General features: G+C 52.5%; 1 protein-coding gene across 1 annotated transcript; it reads right to left on the reverse strand.

Annotated features, from left to right (window-relative positions):
* Nucleotides 1–2,439: 2,439 nt before the first annotated feature.
* On the reverse strand, nucleotides 2,440–17,226 carry Fam83a (family with sequence similarity 83 member A). Its single transcript, XM_048359171.1, has 4 exons — nucleotides 16,747–17,226; nucleotides 10,248–10,415; nucleotides 7,709–7,833; nucleotides 2,440–2,965 (listed from the first exon to the last, which is right to left on the reverse strand). Exons 1-4 carry the CDS (start codon nucleotides 17,224–17,226, stop codon nucleotides 2,440–2,442), a joined length of 1,299 nt encoding a protein of 432 aa, XP_048215128.1.
* Between the last annotated feature and the right edge of the window lie 343 nt (nucleotides 17,227–17,569).

Consider the following 17,569-nt stretch of genomic DNA (forward strand, 5'->3'; position numbering starts at 1 on the left):
AGCCCTAGCTCCACTTCCAGGTTTTCTGGTGGCTAATTGGAGATAAGGCTCTCATGGGCTTTGCTGACCAGGCTGGCTTTGACCTTCAGATCTCAGCCTCCTGAGTAGCTAGGATTACAGGCGTGAGCCACCAGTGCCCAGCTTCTATCATTTCTCTTTTGCTTTATGTTCTTTCCAGTGGCACTCAACATGGGTCTCTCCCAGCTGACTTTGGGTTCCCAGGGCAGAGAGGTGGATGGCATGGAGGACAGGGAGGTATTCAGGTGCCATTGGAGAGTGTCACTCTGTATGCTGGAGGATAGACTCCAGCAGGCAAACCCTGCCGGAGGAGATCCTGACTATAACCTGGAGTGGAATTCAACATGGAGTGGGACCAGGTGGGGCCAGGTGGGGTAGCTTTTAAAATCTGTTTATGATCTAGCTCTGGCTTTCTGTTACCCCATCACCCGGACAGCCGCCATTCCCTGGGGGAAGTGCTAGATTGGGAAACAAGCTCAAGGTCACCTCAGGTCAGGACGTCTGCAGGGTCAGAATCTGGACCACAGTGCACGTGCAAATGCTCCACAGCTCAGGGGCTTAAGTGACATGCGCTCATTACCTGTGTGCCAATACTGAGGCTGGCGCTCTACGGCTTGAGCCACAGCCCCACTACTGGCTTTTTGGTAGCTTATTAGAGATGGAAGAGTCACATGGACTTTCCTGTGCCAGCTGGTTTTGAACCGCAATCCTCAGATCTCAGTCTCTGAGTGACTAAGATTCCAGGCACGAGGCAGCAGTGCCGGGCTTAGTTCTTGCTCTTACTGCATGTCCAGTGCAGCACAGGAAGGCGGAAGTGGGGACTTGGTTGGCAGTGCTCACTGAAGTGGCTGATGGAGGAGGTTCTTTCCATAGGGCAAGCTGCACCCAGGCTCTGTGACCCTCAGGCCCCCAGTTAGAGCAAAGCCCACCCACCTCCTCCATGCTGAGGGCCCAAGCCAGGCTGAGCAGTGCTTCAGTGCACAGCCCCAGCTGCTTGTCCAATCCACTTCCGGTGGGGAGTGGTCAGGCATGAACAGGGCCTCCCTGCCCCAGGGCCGAGCCCACACACAGGCCGTGGCGGGACAGGCCCTGGAATGCAGGGTTGGGAGCTTTTGTCTCTCCAGCCAGCTTGCCCTGCCTCCGTCTTTCTCAACCTACTGTGAAATCCGATTTAGAACACTCCACATCTGGTAATCCTACCCAGGTCCCGGTGGTAGCCAGAAACAGCAGCCCCAGGGCGGGGGCCCCATAAACCATCGGGGACCAAAGAATTGGGGGGTGTTGTTTTGTTTTAAACTGTCAGGAACTAATAAGGAACAAAATAAACAATAAAGTGAGGGTAGGAACAGAACTTAAAAGAAACAACAGAATAGAAGACAAGATGCCCCGCCCTTGTCATGCGTATTGGAAAAACAGAAATGGAGGAGAGGAGGGGCTGCAAGGAAGGACTGCACAGGTCACAAAAGAGAGGGCGCTGTGTCACCCCTCTGCAGCAGAGGCCAGGCCCAGCCAGTGGGGTGGGGCAGCGCAGGTGTCTTGTGCAATGGCTTGTGGGGGCCCCTGGTGCTCGCTGCCTGCCACTCCCCTGCCGGTCACCCCGGCTGTGTGTGGAATGAATGAGAGACAGGGCTGCTGAGGGCTCCATATTCACCTCTCAGGGTGTGCACAAGCCAGGTGGGGCCCCCTGGAGCTGGAGGCCGCTGAGCCCTCCCTGGTCCTGACGGCTGCCCTGGGCCTTGCAGCAGAATCATTCCCAGGCCTTGATGGCCAAGGGCCTCCTGGCCAGCCCATGGCTCTTTGAAGCAAGAATCTGATTCTGTTAAACTGACGTGTCCAAGTGGTGCCCCTAGACTCCTCAGCAAACCCCATTCTGCTGACCAGCTTCCAGTGACTCCATATAACTTAAAGGCAGGGTCCCTGGTTCACTAGGTCCAGGGAAACCCAAGTATTAGCATTTCCAGGGGGAAAGAGTTTCTTCTAGAACCATCTAGAATGTTCCCACATTCTCTCCTGAATCCTTCCTTTTGAACTCTCTGGGGAGTGGGCCATTCCTGGGCAGTAGGAAGCAGAAGTGGACTGTCCTTCATCTACATCCCAGATCTTCAGTCTACCACCGGTAAAACTTGGGGCTGCGTCTGCCCCAAGTCTTTCCTATATGATGGAACCTTAGGGACCATTATTGGAGCTCTGGATAGCTTAGGGAAGAAGGCAAGGGTTCTGATAGCATTATCTTGTCCTCTTCTTCCTTGGAACCTTCTGGAAGGGGCTGCAAAGGCCAAGCCAGAGAGAGAAACTTGGAGACTGGTAGGGGTTGACAAGCGGGTGGTCTCAGGCCTGGAGACTCACCTGTAGCCACGCTCAACACTAGTAGTCACTAAGGTGAGGCCAGAAAATCCACACCCGGCCCCGGGAAGAGCCCCCTCAGAAATGAGGGGAGACCTGCAGAAAAGGCCTCCAGACGTGGCTTCCCCTGGGCACCAGGCCGAACTGCTCCAGCTGCAGCCGGGTGGGCCTGTAGGCCTTGAGGTTGCTGTAGACGGCGGCGGGAGGGCTGTCGTGAGGCCTGGCGGGGAAGGGGGCCGGGGCGGCTGGGGCCCTCCAGGGGCTGACGTAAGGCTGAAACCTGGGGGCCGCGGGTGGGTTTGGGGTCAGGGGACTCCCCGGCCCCGAGGACGTGGACAGACTCTGGTTGTGGGCGTTGCTGCCCGTCGAGGAGCTGCTGAAGGGATTGGAGGAAGTGTGGTCACTGGCAGAGCAGCTGCTGTCACTGAGGTGGCCGTTGGGGGTGCTGGGCTGGAGGGGCGCCACCAGCCTGGGGGACTTCAGGCCCATCAGGGGCTTGGAGGAGGCGTAGAGGTGACAGAACTCCTCGTCGAACAGCTCCACCGCCTGGCCCGTGAACTTGGAGAGGATGTTCCGGTGCACGTGTCCACAGAGCCAGGAGAAGCTGATCAGGAAGAGAAGACAGGGAGGGGTGAGGAGAGGGGTGGGGACCCCCCCTCCTAAGGCAGGGAATGGGGGAGGGGCTCACCCCAGCCCACTAATCCTCTATAATCCCAGCCCACCCCCTTTGCATCCTAGTAGAAGAAACCTGGGTGTTTAAACCCTGGCTTATCAGGAGCTGGTGGCTCATGTAAGGAGGCTGAGATCTGAGGATCAAGGTTCAAAGCCAGCCTGGGCAGAAAAGTCTGTGAGATACTACCTACAAGGAACCACTAAAAAGTCAGATGTAGGGGCTGGGAATATGGCCTAGTGGCAAGAGTGCTTGCCTCGTATACATGAGGCCCTGGGTTCAATTCCTCAGCACCACATATACAGAAAATGGCCAGAAGTGGCGCTGTGGCTCAAGTGGCAGAGTGCTAGCCTTGAGCAAAAAAGAAGCCAGGGACAGCGCTCAGGCCCTGAGTTCATGGCCTAGAACTGGCCAAAAATAATAAATAAATAAATAAAAATAAAAAGTCAGATGTAGAGCTGTGGTTCAGTGGAGGAGCACTCCTAGCCTTGAGCAAAAAGAAAAAAAAAAAAGCTCAGGGACAGTGCCCAGGCCCTGAGTTTTTTGGTGCTCAGGACCAGCACCAAAAAAGAAGGAAAAAAAAAAACAGAACAAGAAAACTGTGGCCTGCTCTGCTATTCCCTATGAGGCGGTAGCAAGCCTAAGGTTTCTGGTTGCCAGGGCAACAGACACGGATCTGCCCTCAAGAGCCCCTTTCCTGACAGTCCCAAGATCAGCAAGGAGTAATCAAATACATCTCACCTACAGGGGCTACTAAACATGCTAGTAAGATTACTGGGGCCAGAGGAGTTGAAGCCAAGGCCTGACAGACAGGGAATTCATCTGGCAAGCAGACACCCCTTTCTTCTCCCCCCACACTGCACAGACACAGAAGGCAAGAACAAGGACCCTGCAGGAGCCCTTGGCCCTATGGTGTGCAATGGGGTGCAGGACCTTGGTTCCATCTCTTACGAGGGGCAGGCAGGCACAGATGTCCATCAACTTGCCCATCGGAGTTCACATCAAATGAAAGATCTACCCCTGGCCTGGGTAAAACCCCATCCAAACAGAGCATCAAGACCCCCAGAGCCTTGCTCAACCCCGCAGACCCCCCCCCCTCCCAGGGGCTTATTTTCACTGCTTCCCGCTACCATCAGGGGGCTACAGAAAACAGCTCACAAAATGTGGCCCAAACGCCTACAGAAGCACACCCCAAGACCAGGCTGTGGGGTCCAGTTAGAGATGTGAATGCCCACAACATGCTTAAAGCATTCGTGGAGTGTTACGGTTGTTTTTCTGACTCCTGAAAATCCAGTGCCAATGCGCACAGCGCCGTGGAGAGGATCTGCCTAGACATTCCCGGCTCCTTCCTCGGGTAGGCCAACCCTGGGGGGGGGGTGGGGTGAGGATGGCCAGAGGGGACTGGCTTGACAAGGGCAGGGGGCCCTGCCTGAGCGGGGCAGAAATGGGCCAAAGAGGATGGGGTGGGGGGGGTCCCCCCTGTGCTTCCAGCCCCCAACCTGCGAGTCTTGCCAACCTAACGTCGTGGCCCCAGGCCTGAGGGCAAGCGTGCTGCTCTGTGGGGCAGGGCGGGCCCACACAAGCCAGGATAATCCTGGGAACAAGGGAGCTTTGTTCCAACTTCTCCTCCCTTCCAGAAGCACCCACAGTTCCAGAGATGGGAGGCCCCGTTGGCTGAGCCAGCTGTTGGGGAAGGAGGCGAGGCGCAGGGCCCTGGGACCCCGCTCTGCTGGGAGGGGTCTTGGTGTGGGGTTTGCTTGAACAAAACAAGTCCAAAGATGCTCTGGCAACTTCTTAGTTCCCCGCATGTCCCCTCTATTTCCTGCGTGCCCCCCTCCATCTTCCCCTCTCCCCCGCCTTCCACACCGGGCATGTCTGTGCATCCCATGTGTTCGCTTTCATGCTTTTCTGATTTCAATCCAGGAGAATGCATATAGTTTTTGGAATTACGTTCTGGTCCCCTCCGCCCTCCACCCTCCGCCCTCGGCCTCTCACTCAAAATCGCTCAGACCCGGCAGGGCCTTCCCCAGTTCCCATCATGCGCACAGATAACAGGGACTTGTTTCTCTGCATTTTATCTCCCCATCCATCATCTTAGCACATTTCCAAATGGCAGCTGTTGACCGGGAGCCCAGGTTCTCCTTGCTTTCCTTGGAGACAGCTGCAGTGCTGCACTCTAGACACCGGGAAGCGAGATACTTCTCGAAACTTCACGGCCTCATTGATAACTTTGGGCTAGGATCTTATAGTTAAGAGTTTCTGGGCAAGATTATCTATCTGTCTATCTATCTATCTATCTATCTATCTATCTATCTATCTATCTATCATGTATAGATTCTTTATCTGCTAGTCCTAGGGCTTGAAATGAGAGAGGTCCTGGGCACTGCCCCTGAGGTTCTTTTTCCTCAAGGTTAGTGTTCTACCACTTGAGCCACAGCTCCACTTCTGGCATTTTGGGCAGCTTATTGGAAACAAGAGTCTCATGGATTTTTCTACCCAGGCTGGGATGGAATCACCATCCTCCGATCTCAGTTTCCTGAGCAGCTAGGATTACAGGCCTGAGCCATCAGTGCTCGTCAAGAATATATATTTCTGGGCTGGGAATATGGCCTAGTGGCAAGAGTGCTTGCCTCCTATACATGAAGCCCTCGGTTCGATTCCCCAGCACCACATATACAGAAAACAGCCAGAAGTGGTGCTGTGGCTCAAGTGGCAGAGTGCTAGTCTTGAGCAAAAATAAGCCAGGGACAGTGCTCAGGCCCTGAGTCCAAGGCCCAGGACTGGCAAAAAAAAAAAGAAAAAAGAAAAAAAGAATATATATTTCTAAATATAGTCAATCTTTTGAAGTGCATTGTATTTGGGGACTGCTAAAGGGACGGAGATCACAGCCACCTGTTCTGGAACGTAGTAAGTTCCAGAACGTACTAAGTTCTTGGCTCTTTCAACCAGTGGTTCCATTTCCTCCTTTCTTTGCAACGCCTCATTGCAAGGGAAGAAGGTGTGCCCGGGGCTGGGGCTTCCAGACCCTTGAAGCATTCCTGATGGTGAATGCTAATTTATGATCACCCCCAAATAGGAACAACCAAAATGTCTACTGATGGATGAAGAAATTGGGCAGACACATGGAATGGAATATTGCTCAGTGATTAAAAAGGAGTGCAGAACTCATACATGTCGCAGCTTGCATGAGTTCAGGGAAAGGAGGCAGCCACAGAGCACCATGCGCCTGGTTCCATTTAGATGAAGCATCTACAAAAGGTGAGCCCATGGAGAACTCACATCGGCCATTTCTAGGAAGGAAGAGTCAGCTGTGTGGAGTGACTGTAGTGGGGACGGTGTTCTTTCAGGATGATGAAACTACTTTGGAATTGGAGGGTGACAATGATTGCATGACACTGTGAATGTATTAAATGTCATTGTGTGTGTGTGTGTGTGTGTGTGTACACGCATGTGCACTAGTACTGGGGCTTAAACCCTTGAGCACAAAAACTAAGGAACAGAGCCTGGGCAATGCCCCTTAGCTTTCTTGCTCCAGGCTGCAGTGGGTACCACGTTACTCACAGCTCCACTTCCGGCATTCCGGTGGAGATAAGGAGTCTCACAGAACTTCCCGCCCAGGGTTAGCTTCAAGGCTCCATCCTCAGATCTCAGCCTCCTGAGTCGCGAGGATTACAGGTGGGAGCCACTTGTGCCCAGTTCAAATCGTACATTTCTAGTGGCTAACTCTATGTGAGGTGGATTTTTTTACTGCAATAAGGATAACTTGAAAAGAGTAAGAGAGAATTGTCTGGACTCCTCACTCCAACTTGCTTGTTGAGTCACACGGCTGTCAGGATGAGAGATTTTGAAAATCCCGGTCCACAGTTTGAATATGGGTAGTGTCCCTGAATGAAGGTCCGCATGCTAAGAACTTTGCTCTCATGAGGACCCAGATGAGATCTATTGAGTGTTCTTACTTATATTATTCATCAAGCCTGGAAAGCGTCAGCAATGCAAAGGCAGGTCAGCTGACAATTGGATAAATGAGATAGATGCGGTACGTCCATCCATCCATACCATTTCAAACATAGCGCCAAGGGAAAGACGCAAGTCACAGGCCATGCACATGATTCTATTCACGTGAAGTGTCCCGAGTCAGTGAAGCTATGGAGGCAGCAAGTAGATGGGTGGTTGCCTAGGGAACCGCTGTTGTGCTGGGGGGAGGGGGGAGGCCCACTGCGCGTGAGCAGAGGTTTCTCCTTGGATGAGGAGAATGTTCTAAGTTGACTTCAGCGATGGCTGTACAAGCCTGGAAATATGCTAAGAAGAATTGCAGTGGATGCTCCCATGACTTGACTGGTGTGTGAATGAATATATCACAATAAATTTGTGCTGACCTAATAAAAATTTAAACATGAAACAAATCATGTGGATGTGCAATCACACCCAAAGGAGAGGCGAAGGGAACAGAGGCGTCTATGTCCTATGGCAATATCTCGAGAAACCAAGGATCTTGGAAACCTTTCCACTCTGAAGTCGGCTCCGGAGGGGCCCTCGCTCCCACCCATCTATGTGATAAGCTCCAAATCAGGACAGGAAAGGAGCCACTGGGGTGCACGAGCAGACGGGCTGGCTGGTATCTCACTCGGCCCTGGGCCTCCATAAAGCTTCCGCAGGAGCCACAAACCCAGAGCTCACCTGTACGATCCGGACAGGACGTATCTCCAGTCTGAGATGATGAACTTCTCCTGGATTTGGCCCGAGAATTTCCTGCCGGATTTGGCACAGTACACCTCCCCTTCCACGCTCCGGATGGAAATGTTCTGTTGGAAGCAAAGTCAAGGGGTCACTTACTAAGGATGGCTTCACCAACAGCATTTTGGCTAGAGACCAAATGCGCTGAAAAGCTCAGTGTGATTGTATTAGAAGGCAGGTGGCAGGGAGGAGACTAGATCCTGAGGGGGAGCCCCGAGGAAGGGTGGCGAGTGGCCTTTGGTAATGGGTCCTAGAGAGCCGAGAGCTCTCTGTAGCTTTTCACCATGGGGGGATGTAGTCAGAACTCAGTCATTTGTGAACAAGTTCCCTGTTTCCTTTTATTTATTTATTTATTTTTTGCCAGTCCTGGGGCTTGGACTCGGGGCCTGAGCACTGTCCCTGGCTTATTTTTGCTCAAGAGTAGCACTCTACTACTTGAGCCACAGCGCCGCTTCCGGCTTTTTCTGTCTATGTGGTACTGAGGAATTGAACCCAGAGCTTCATGCATGCTAGGCAAGCACTCTACCACTAAGCCACATTCCCAGCCCTCCATTTATTTATTTTTTACGTTTGGTTGGTGTTTTTGTTTGTTTGGTTGTTCTTGGTGGTGGTGGTTGGGAGGCTTGAACTCAGGGCCTAGAGCTTTTTTGCTCAAGGCTAGTGCTCTACCACTTTGAGCCACAGCACCACTTCCAGTTTTCTGTGGTGACTAATTAGAGACAAGGGTCTCTCTTCGACTTTCATGCCCAGGCTGGCTTCAAACTGCTATCCTCAGATTTCAGCCTCCTAAGCAGCTAGGATTACAGGCGTGAGCCACCGGTGCCTGGCTAAAATTCCATTTTTTTTTTTTTATAAGCCACCTATTCTACGACCAAACAGACCTGATCTAGCCCAAACAGACCAAGATGATTTGTCTTAGGAAAAAGTCCACAAAGCTATTTACCAAGATGTGAACTTGTGATCTTTGCCTGGTGGGATTGTAGGCCATTTATGTTTGCCTTTGACTTAATTTTCTAAAGTTTCTTCATTGTCTTGGCATTAGCTGGCAGTGAAGAAAAATAACACACATACACACACACACACACACACACACACACACACACACGGACTGGACAACCATGGAGCTCCTAGCTACACCTGCATGAACCACAAGAGGCCTGTCACTTACTTAAGGACAAGCCCAGCCCTGCCTTGTGAGTGGCTTTATGAAGGATGTCCCCCATTCTGGTCAGAGGGATGGCCCAGGATAGCCAGAGGGGGCAGCTTTGTCAACACCTCAGCCTCCTAGGTAGTCCTATGGAAATGTGTAACCCTGATCCAAATCCGGGCTCTATTCATCCCTCATCTCCCTAGCAGTGCTCCCTTCCTAGTCCTCAACAGACCGCATTGAAGGCCGAAGAAGCGCAAGGCAGGTGAAGGGAGGGGATCTGTCTCAGGCTTAAGGCTAAGGGAGGTGGAATTCTGCGGGGTCCCGGGTAGCCCCTGGGAACAGCACTCTCAGGACCTCTCTGTGAAGGTGTGGGAGGAGACACCCATCCAGCACCCTGTGGTGAGCAGATGACTATCCCGGGCGGCCGGAGTGGGCATGAAGGCCATGCCAGCACTGATTCTCTTGATCTGTTTCCATGATCTCCTACCAACAAAGTGAGGCCCCGGCAATGTCGGGCAGACCCTCACAGTCAGCGGGGTGGAGGCCTAGGTCAGGGAGAAAGGGACAGAGGAGACTTCATCCTTGGGTGGGAGGGGCTACCAGAAGTTGACCTGTCGGGGCCACCAGCAGATTGGCTGAGCCCACACAAGACAAGGATTGTAAGGCTCCCGCCCGCAACCCTAGCTACTCAGGAGGCTGAGACCTAAGGATGGTGGATCGAAGCTAGCCCGGGCGGGAAAATCCATGATTCTTTTCTACAATTAAGCAAATACCTCCCCCCCCCCCAAAAAAAGCCGGAAGTGAAGCTGTGGTAGAGTGCTAGAGTTGAGCAAAAGAAGCTCAGGGACCACACACAGGACCTGAGTTCAAGCCCTAGGACTAGCACACACACATCCACGAGGAACCTTGAAGTAGCTGCCCTCTGCTCTATCTAATTCAAGTCTTATCTCCTTCCCAGGAGTGGGGAATAGGGAGCAGAAGGCTCAATTACCAACAACTTGCTTGGGTCCTAAGGGTCCAGCAGGCGGCCTGGCTGGTGAGGACATCGCTGCTGAGAGGAGGAAAGGCGTTCAGATACCCGTGTGCCTGTCCACCTCCCAGACCCTGCCCCTCCCAGCCGGCACGGGGACGTGGTTCCCGCTGGAGTCCGATATCCCCCTCTGGCCCTGGCCCTGCTGTCTTGGAGGCTGGATGGTGGACGTCTCTGTAGTCTACACAGGAGCTAATCCTTTATTGTATGGAGCCATTAAGATGAAGGCATTTGCTAGCACAGCCTCACCTCTTATCCTGACTGATACCAAGCAGCCGTAGGACTGTTATTAGTCCCCCTACCTTGAGGTGTCTGTCAGAGATCTGGACTTTGTCACACATCTCCTGGAAGAGCTTCACACCTCCCTGGTCCAGGAGCACACAGACGAATACCCCACGCTTGTTGGAAGCCTCTAGAATGTCACAGAAGATCTCCACATCTGTGAACACATCCATCAGGATGGCCAGGACCTGGGGCAGAGCAGAAGGCTCAATTACCAAAGGAGTCAGAGCTACCCACTCACCGACTGCCTTGAGCCAAACTTCCGAAGTCTCCGTGGGCCTAGGAGGGGAGGTCAGGCGGGGGAGAATATGACAGAGAAAGCTCCAGAAAAAAGACAGGAAGAACTGGAGCGGGGGTTGACTCTAGTTGTGATGGCACCTGTCAAGCCCTAAAGCATCTCCTTTGTCCGTAAGCTCATTGTTGGAGCGCAGAGGGGGCAGTGGGGAGACGCTAGAGGAAGAGCAGAGAGGGTGAAAGAATAAGCAGAGAGGAGAAAAAGAAAGTCATGGATTCTTAGCTCTGTGGAGCTAGGCCTGCTGCTAGGTCACTAGTTTTCATGTTTTTCTTTTTGTTTTTTAAGGCCCTCGCCTGGAGTTCGAACTTGGTACCTTACACTTTCACTCATGGCGCTTTACCAACTGAGCTATGCCTCCCTCCCTGTGTTCAAGTGTTCTTAAGCCATATATAAACTAAGCCATATATAAACTGGGTTGGAGGAACCCTGCTTGCTCAGTGTGATCTGTCATAGAAGAAACTAGGGGAGGAAACAGACTTCCTAAGGAAATATTAGATACCGAGCAAAGGGTTTTCTTGACCCAAAGACCAGCCCAGTAACGGAGCAGGAGCTATCATGAAGGTCTGTGTAACTGTGAGCTTAATAAGGTAGATAAGAGCATTGAAGGAAAATAAAGGTGATTATTATTTTTTACCTCAGGTTAAACTATGACTCATTTTTATGTGCACTGTTGACAAGAACAGGTAGGCAAGGTTAGGATAACACAATGCCAGCATATTGTTTTACTTCAGGTCATGAAGAGAGTTAATGTTCGCGCCCGCTCTTCTTAGGCATGAACAAAAGGGACAGGCTAAGATGGGCTGGGTTCTGGCGAGAGTCAATCAGATGACAGCATTGTGCAGTCAGGTCCAAAAAATGCCCGTCAGGAGTTTTTGGTCTCAGGACAACTAATACTTGTTAAAAAAAAAAAACAAAAAACAAGCAAGCAAACAAAAACAACCATTGGCAAAGTCAGACACTGGTGGCTCACATCTGTAATCCTAGCTACTCAGGAGGCTGAGATCTGAGGATCACAGTTTGAAGCCAGTTCAAGCAGAAATGTCTCCATGAGACTAAAAAACTGGAATTGGCACTGTGGCTCAAAGTGGCAGAGTACTAGCTGTGAGAAAAAAAAAAAAAAAAAAAGAGTTCAGGGACAGTGCCCAATCCCTCAGTTCAAGCCCCACAACTGACAAAAACAAACAAACAAAAAACTATTGACAATCTCATAGATCAACTCAATCTGACTGAATTATAATAAATGCACATGTGAATTATCATGGCAAACCCCCTTTGTGCAATGAATATATGCCAACAATAGAAAAGGAAGAATGACAGGAAAGTAAAACAGGATGTGCTGGGAAGCAGGTACCAGAGGGATGGGGAAGGACCAACAAGAGAGGAAGACAATGATTAAAGTCCTTTATGTACACATGTATGAAAATAGAACAATGAGGCCTGCTGAGATTGCTTTAGAAGGGGGAGGAGGGAGGAAGGAGAGTTGAAGGGATAAACTTGATTGGGAGATGGATGGATGGGTGGAAATTTCATGATGACACCTCTCCCTGTACAAGTAACACGTGCTAATAAAACACTTCAAAAAATCATGGACGGTCTCAAAAAGCTTTTGTTAATGTGAATTATAACTATTGCTAGTTCCCATAGTAGGAACTAAAACTGAAAAAATGGAAAGCTTTGCAAATCTAAATATTGGTAGTCAACCCATTACATGTTAACAAAGAATAACAGGGTGAGTGAAAAGACCTGTATTCTCAAAATAGAATGCAGCAAACGGAGTGGTCGTGTGTGTGTGTGTGTGTGTGTGTGTGTGTGTGTGTGTGTGTGTGTTGCTAGGCATCGAACCCAGAGCCTCACACATGCTAAGCAGATGCTTTCTTATCGAATGGGAACACCAGCCTTCTTGTTTTACATTCTCTTTTTTGTTTTTTTTGGATCAGTTGTGGGGCTTGAATTTAGGGCCTGGGCGTAATCCCTGAAGTCTTTTGTTCAAGGCCAGTGCTCTACCACTTTAGGCAACAGCTCCACTTCTGGCTTTCTGGTGGTTAACTGGAGATAAGCGTATCATGGACTTTTCTGCTTGGGCTGGCTTCAAGCCATGAACCTCAGATCTCAGCCTCCTGAGTAGCTAGGATTACAGGTGTGAGCCACCAGCGACCATCTTGTTCTACATGCTTGCAGATCTCGTGACACCTGCTTTAATAGAGGCCGACTTTCCTCCTGTTTCCAGCCTTCATCTGCCACCATGGGCTGTTGGAGTAAAGGCAATGCAGCCTCATGTGGACAGCTGGTTAGAAAGAGCAGAGCCTTGGGCTGGGGATATAGCCTAGTGGCAAGAGTGCCTGCCTCGGATACACGAGGCCCTAGGTTCGATTCCCCAGCACCACATATACAGAAAATGGCCAGAAGTGGTGCTGTGGCTCAAGTGGCAGAGTGCTAGCCTTGAGCGGGAAGAAGCCAGGGACAGTGCTCAGGCCCTGAGTCCAAGGCCCAGGACTGGCCAAAAAAAAAAAAAAAAGAAAGGGCAGAGCCTTAGCCAGGCACTGATGGCTCTTGATTGTAATCCTACTTAGGAGGCTGAGATCTGAGGATTGTCATTGGAAGCTAGCCTGGGTAGGAACCTCCATGAGGCTCTTATCTCCAATTAACCACCAAAAAGCCAGGAGTGATGCTGTGGCTTAAGTAGTAGAATGCCAGCTTTGAGCAAAAATCTAATGGATAGTGCCTAGGCCCTGAGTTCAAGCCCCAGTACGGGCACACATACAAAAACAAATGAACAAAAAGGTGTATGTGGGGGGGGGGCTGTGAATATGGCCTAGTGGTAAAGTGCTCACCTCGTATATATGAAACCCTGGGTTCGATTCCTCAGCACCACATATATAGAAAAAAGCCGGAAGTGGCGCTGTGGCTCAAGTGGTAGAGTGCTAGCTTTGAGCAAAAAGAAGCCAGGGACAGTGCTCAGGTCCTAAGTTCAAGCCCCAGGACTGGCAAAAAAATAAAACAAACAAAACAAAAAAAAGGGGGGCAGAGCCTCCCAGAACCCCCAGTGGGGTCAGCGACCTAATGGGGTATGACCACACTTGAGATCTCCTGCTCCTTCTGCTGACCCCATGTATAAGACCCAGCACAGCTGCGCCAGGCCAGAACCCCCACCCCTGTCCCAATCTCTCACCTCCCCCAGTTCTGGTCCTGTTGGGTGGTAACAGGGTCTCCCCCACCTCTGGGACACAGATGCCTCTCCCACCCCCTGAGCTTCTCTTTGCCTGGAATCCTCTCCCTTCCTTCCCTGCCCGGCAAACTCTTACTCAGCCTTGAGACTGGAGGCCACCTCCTCCGAGAAGCCTGCCTTAGTCACCACCCTTCCCAGGGACCCAGGGCGGCTTCCGCTGGCTCCCTTCTTCTCAAGGGGCGGAGGCTGTAGGCCAGCGAGCCTTCAGGCCTGACTTCCCTCCACCTGTCCTCCTCCTCGACCCATCTGCTTCTAAGGGCAACCTGTGGCTGACATTTCCATGGGAAGAGGCACCAACTCCTAGTACATGTGTCCATGCACGCATGCGTGTATGTATGTGTGTGTATGTGTGTGTGTGTGTGTGTGTGTGCATGAGTACCTGTGATAGAGACGTCACACAAACTCAGCCTGCAGGTGAATCCTTCTAGGGTCCAGGAAGAAGAGAATCACCCAAAGAGGCCACCCTAACCCAGAACCAGCCGTGCCATGGCTTCCTTTCTACAGGTGAGGAGGAGGTGGGAAATCTCTTTTGGTAAAACATTCACATCAGTAGTATTGTCCTACATTTATAACGTGCTGTGTTGCCCCCAAAGCCCTGGGGTGCAGAGGAGGAGGGAGGCCTTGAATGTGGGTTTCCTAGGCTCTGAGAGGGTGCCCTCTCCCCAGAGCTTCAGGGTGAGGCTTTCCCAGGCCCGTGGGGGTCTACCCACCCCTTAGAGAGCTCAGGGTGTCACAGAGGAGGTCAGGCCTATGGGAACGGAAGGGACCTCAGTCCAGCATGGGGACAGTGGGACCTTGGGAAATCAGGGGTCTTATTTGAGGTGGCCCTGACAACCCCAGGTAGCCTAGGCTCCTGGTTGACTGCCTGGACCCATCGATCAACTTCTGGGGCCGCCCTGACCGAAAACATGAAGTACGGGCTCTGTGCAGTCCAACTGCGCACGCGCCCCGCCCATCACCAGCTTCCACTTCATTTCCCAGCACCTCGCTCCCTCCCCTCCCCTCCACACACAGCCTCCCAGCCACCAGGAGCCTTAGAATTGACTCTGGGAGGGGATAGACCCGGCCCTACCACCAAGCCAGCTTAAATAACAGCCTGCCCTTTTAGGAGTGCTTTCGAACAGAATGAACTAAACAGTCTCAGCGACAAAAAGGAACACATATTAACCTTTATAGATAGATAGATGGCAAGTCTGTGGATCTGCACGGTGTGTGTGTGTGTGTGTGTGTGTGTGTGTGTGTGTGTGTGTGTAGATTTCTGTCCTTGGAGCCCGCCTCCCTACCCCACCCCCTGCTACTCCTGTCCATCCTCAGCCCTCGACTGAGCAGTCAGGGAGACGGGGACTCACATCTGCTCTCCTCCGCATGGCATGGTGGCTCGCCCCGCACACAGGTACCCTGGGAGGATTCCTGGCAGGGCCTGCCACAGTCCCTGAAAATCTATTATCGAGATGCTGGTCCCAGAGGAGTTTTGAGCTTCTAAAATCCCCTATTAAATTGTCAATCCTGCCAGGATCCGCTGGCTCACGCCTGTGATCCTAGCTACTCAGGAAGCTGAGATCTGAGCCTCGGCAGACAAATCCAAGAGACTCTCATCTCTAATTAACCACCCAAAGGCATGGGCTCATGTAGAGGCATGGCTCAAGTGGTAGAGCGCCAGCCTTCAGGAAAACAGCTAAGGGGCCAGGTGGCTGGTGGCTTGTGTCTGTAATCTTAACTACACAGGAGGCTGAGATCTGAGGATCATGGTTCAAAGCCAGCCTGGGCAAGAAAGCCCATGTAACGATGATCTCCAATTAACCTCCTGAAAACCAGAAATGGAGCTGTGGTTCAATGTGGTAGAGTGTTAGCCTTGAGCAAAAAAAAAGACTCGGGGATGCCAGGCACTGGTAGCTCACATCTGTAATCCTAGCTACTCAGGAGGCTGAGATATGAGGATGGTGGTTCTAAGCCAGCCTGAGCAGGAAAGTCTGTGAGACTCTGATCTCCAATTAATCACAGAAAAAGTCAGAAGTGCCACTGTGGCTCAGGTGGTACAGGGCTAACCTTGAGCAAAAGGAGCTTAGCAACAGCACCCAGGCCCAGAGTTCGAGCCCCACAACCACCACGATCACCACCACCACTACCATCAGCAGCAACAAAAAAGCTAAAGGGACAGAGTCCTAAGGACCTGTAATAAACAAAGAAACAAATGAATGAATAAAGTATGTTGATCCTGGGCCAGGAGTTTGGCCCAGGAGATGGAGGGGGATGGGGTTCTGGGTCCAATTCCAGTACTCAAAAAAAAAAAAAAAACCCACAAAAAACTGGAGGTGTGGCTCAAGTGATAGAGTACCAGCCAGCCTTACTCAAACAGCCCTGTGAGATTGTAAGGCCCTGAGTTCAAGGCCTCAGTACCATCACAAACAGCCAAGGTACATTTTCTGGGGAAAGGAATTCTTTATGTGGTGCTGAGCCTGACTTTGGTGCCTTCGTGTCAGTGACTGAGAGATGGCTGTAAACAGAGGGGAGAGGATGAAGGAAGGGAGGGTGTCTCATTGGCGTGGCCCTCAGAGGCAGACACTCAGGCTGGGAGGTTCAGACAAGGAGTAGCCTTGGACAGATGAAAGGAACAGAACGCTGGGAGGTCTGAAGCCAGAGCAGTAGGCGGGTGGATAATCTGCAGGACAGCAGGAAGGACGGGCGCTGGGGGCTGCGGGGAGGCAAAAGGATTTTGCTTTTCCAACAGGGCCAGTGGGCGCCACAGAAGGCTGTAAGCTGGGGAGGGGCCAGGTTTAGATCTGTAGCATAGGAAAAAGGGCTTTGCTGGACAGAGCTGGAAGAGAAGGGCCAGACGGGAATGGCCGGTGATAGCCTGGGCCCAAGGAGGACCGGGGGTCAGCGATGCAGGACCTGGCAGAGGGCAGAATCCCTGACTCCATCCTCCAGCCCAGCTCCCTGCTCCCTGCTTCTTCCCCAGCCACCACCAAGGGGACCCAGGCTGCGTCGTGGTCCCTACCTGGCTGCTCCGGCCGATGCAGCGGCGGACCAGGTCTCTGATGTTGTTGTGTTTGTCTGTCTGGAAGTACACAGTGGCGCTGGACTTCTCCGTCTTGTAGGGTTTCTGGGCTGAGGCCCAGGTGTGCAGCAGGGCGGGCTCGCTGCCCTCTGAGGCTGCGGGGAAGTAGGTGCCCGACTGCAGGGAGCAGGCGTCCAGGCCCCTGGGGCCGGCCTCCGGCCCTCCTGTGGGATCTGGGGCGCTGGGGGGCTCCTTGGCCTGGGCTCGGATGTACTGGGCCTCCTCGGACGACAGAAAGTCTATTTCCCCTTCCTGGCTGAGTGCCCGCCCGTAGGCCTCGGGACCCCCGTCCAGCAGCGCGTCGGTGGCCAGCCGAGCACTCTCATTGTCGCTGAAGTCAGCCCTGGCCGGCCGCACCCACTGGTTCTTGACATCTTCCAGACGTTTCCGGATCTTGCCCACATGCCTTGACCGGCTCATGCTGCCCTGTTCTCTAGGAGTCACGGGACAAGTCAGCACTTGGGGGTCTTCGGGATGTGGGGGGGGGGCCCACCACACCGCAGAGGAGTGGGGCTCCCAGCCCCCTGATCCCCGGACTGGCCCGGCTCCTGCCAGCTGGAGAGGAGGCTTGCCACTCTCTGGAGCAATTCTCACCTGCAGCTGAGGGCTTGGCTTATCGCAGAGCGCCGCGCCCTGCCCGCAGGCCCGAGGGCTGGCTCCGTCAGCGCCTTGGCACACGCTGCCATGGGAGATTTCCTCTCCTCCAGCCGCAGCCCTAGCCGGCTTTCCCCGCTTGCTGGGTTGCACAATCCACAGGCCTGGA

Source organism: Perognathus longimembris, chromosome 12 (assembly GCF_023159225.1).
Source record: "Perognathus longimembris pacificus isolate PPM17 chromosome 12, ASM2315922v1, whole genome shotgun sequence".
NCBI classification, from domain to species: Eukaryota; Metazoa; Chordata; class Mammalia; order Rodentia; family Heteromyidae; genus Perognathus; species Perognathus longimembris.

Coding starts and splice junctions, on each gene's coding strand:
- Fam83a (XM_048359171.1), bottom strand. CDS start 17,226: ATGAGCCGGTCAAGGCATGTGGGCAAGATCCGGAAACGTCTGGAAGAT. Junction 10,416..16,746: donor GCATCGGCCGGAGCAGCCAG/GTAGGGACCACG, acceptor GCTCTGCCCCAG/GTCCTGGCCATCCTGATGGA. Junction 2,966..7,708: donor GTCCTGTCCGGATCGTACAG/GTGAGCTCTGGG, acceptor CTTCCTGATCAG/CTTCTCCTGGCTCTGTGGAC.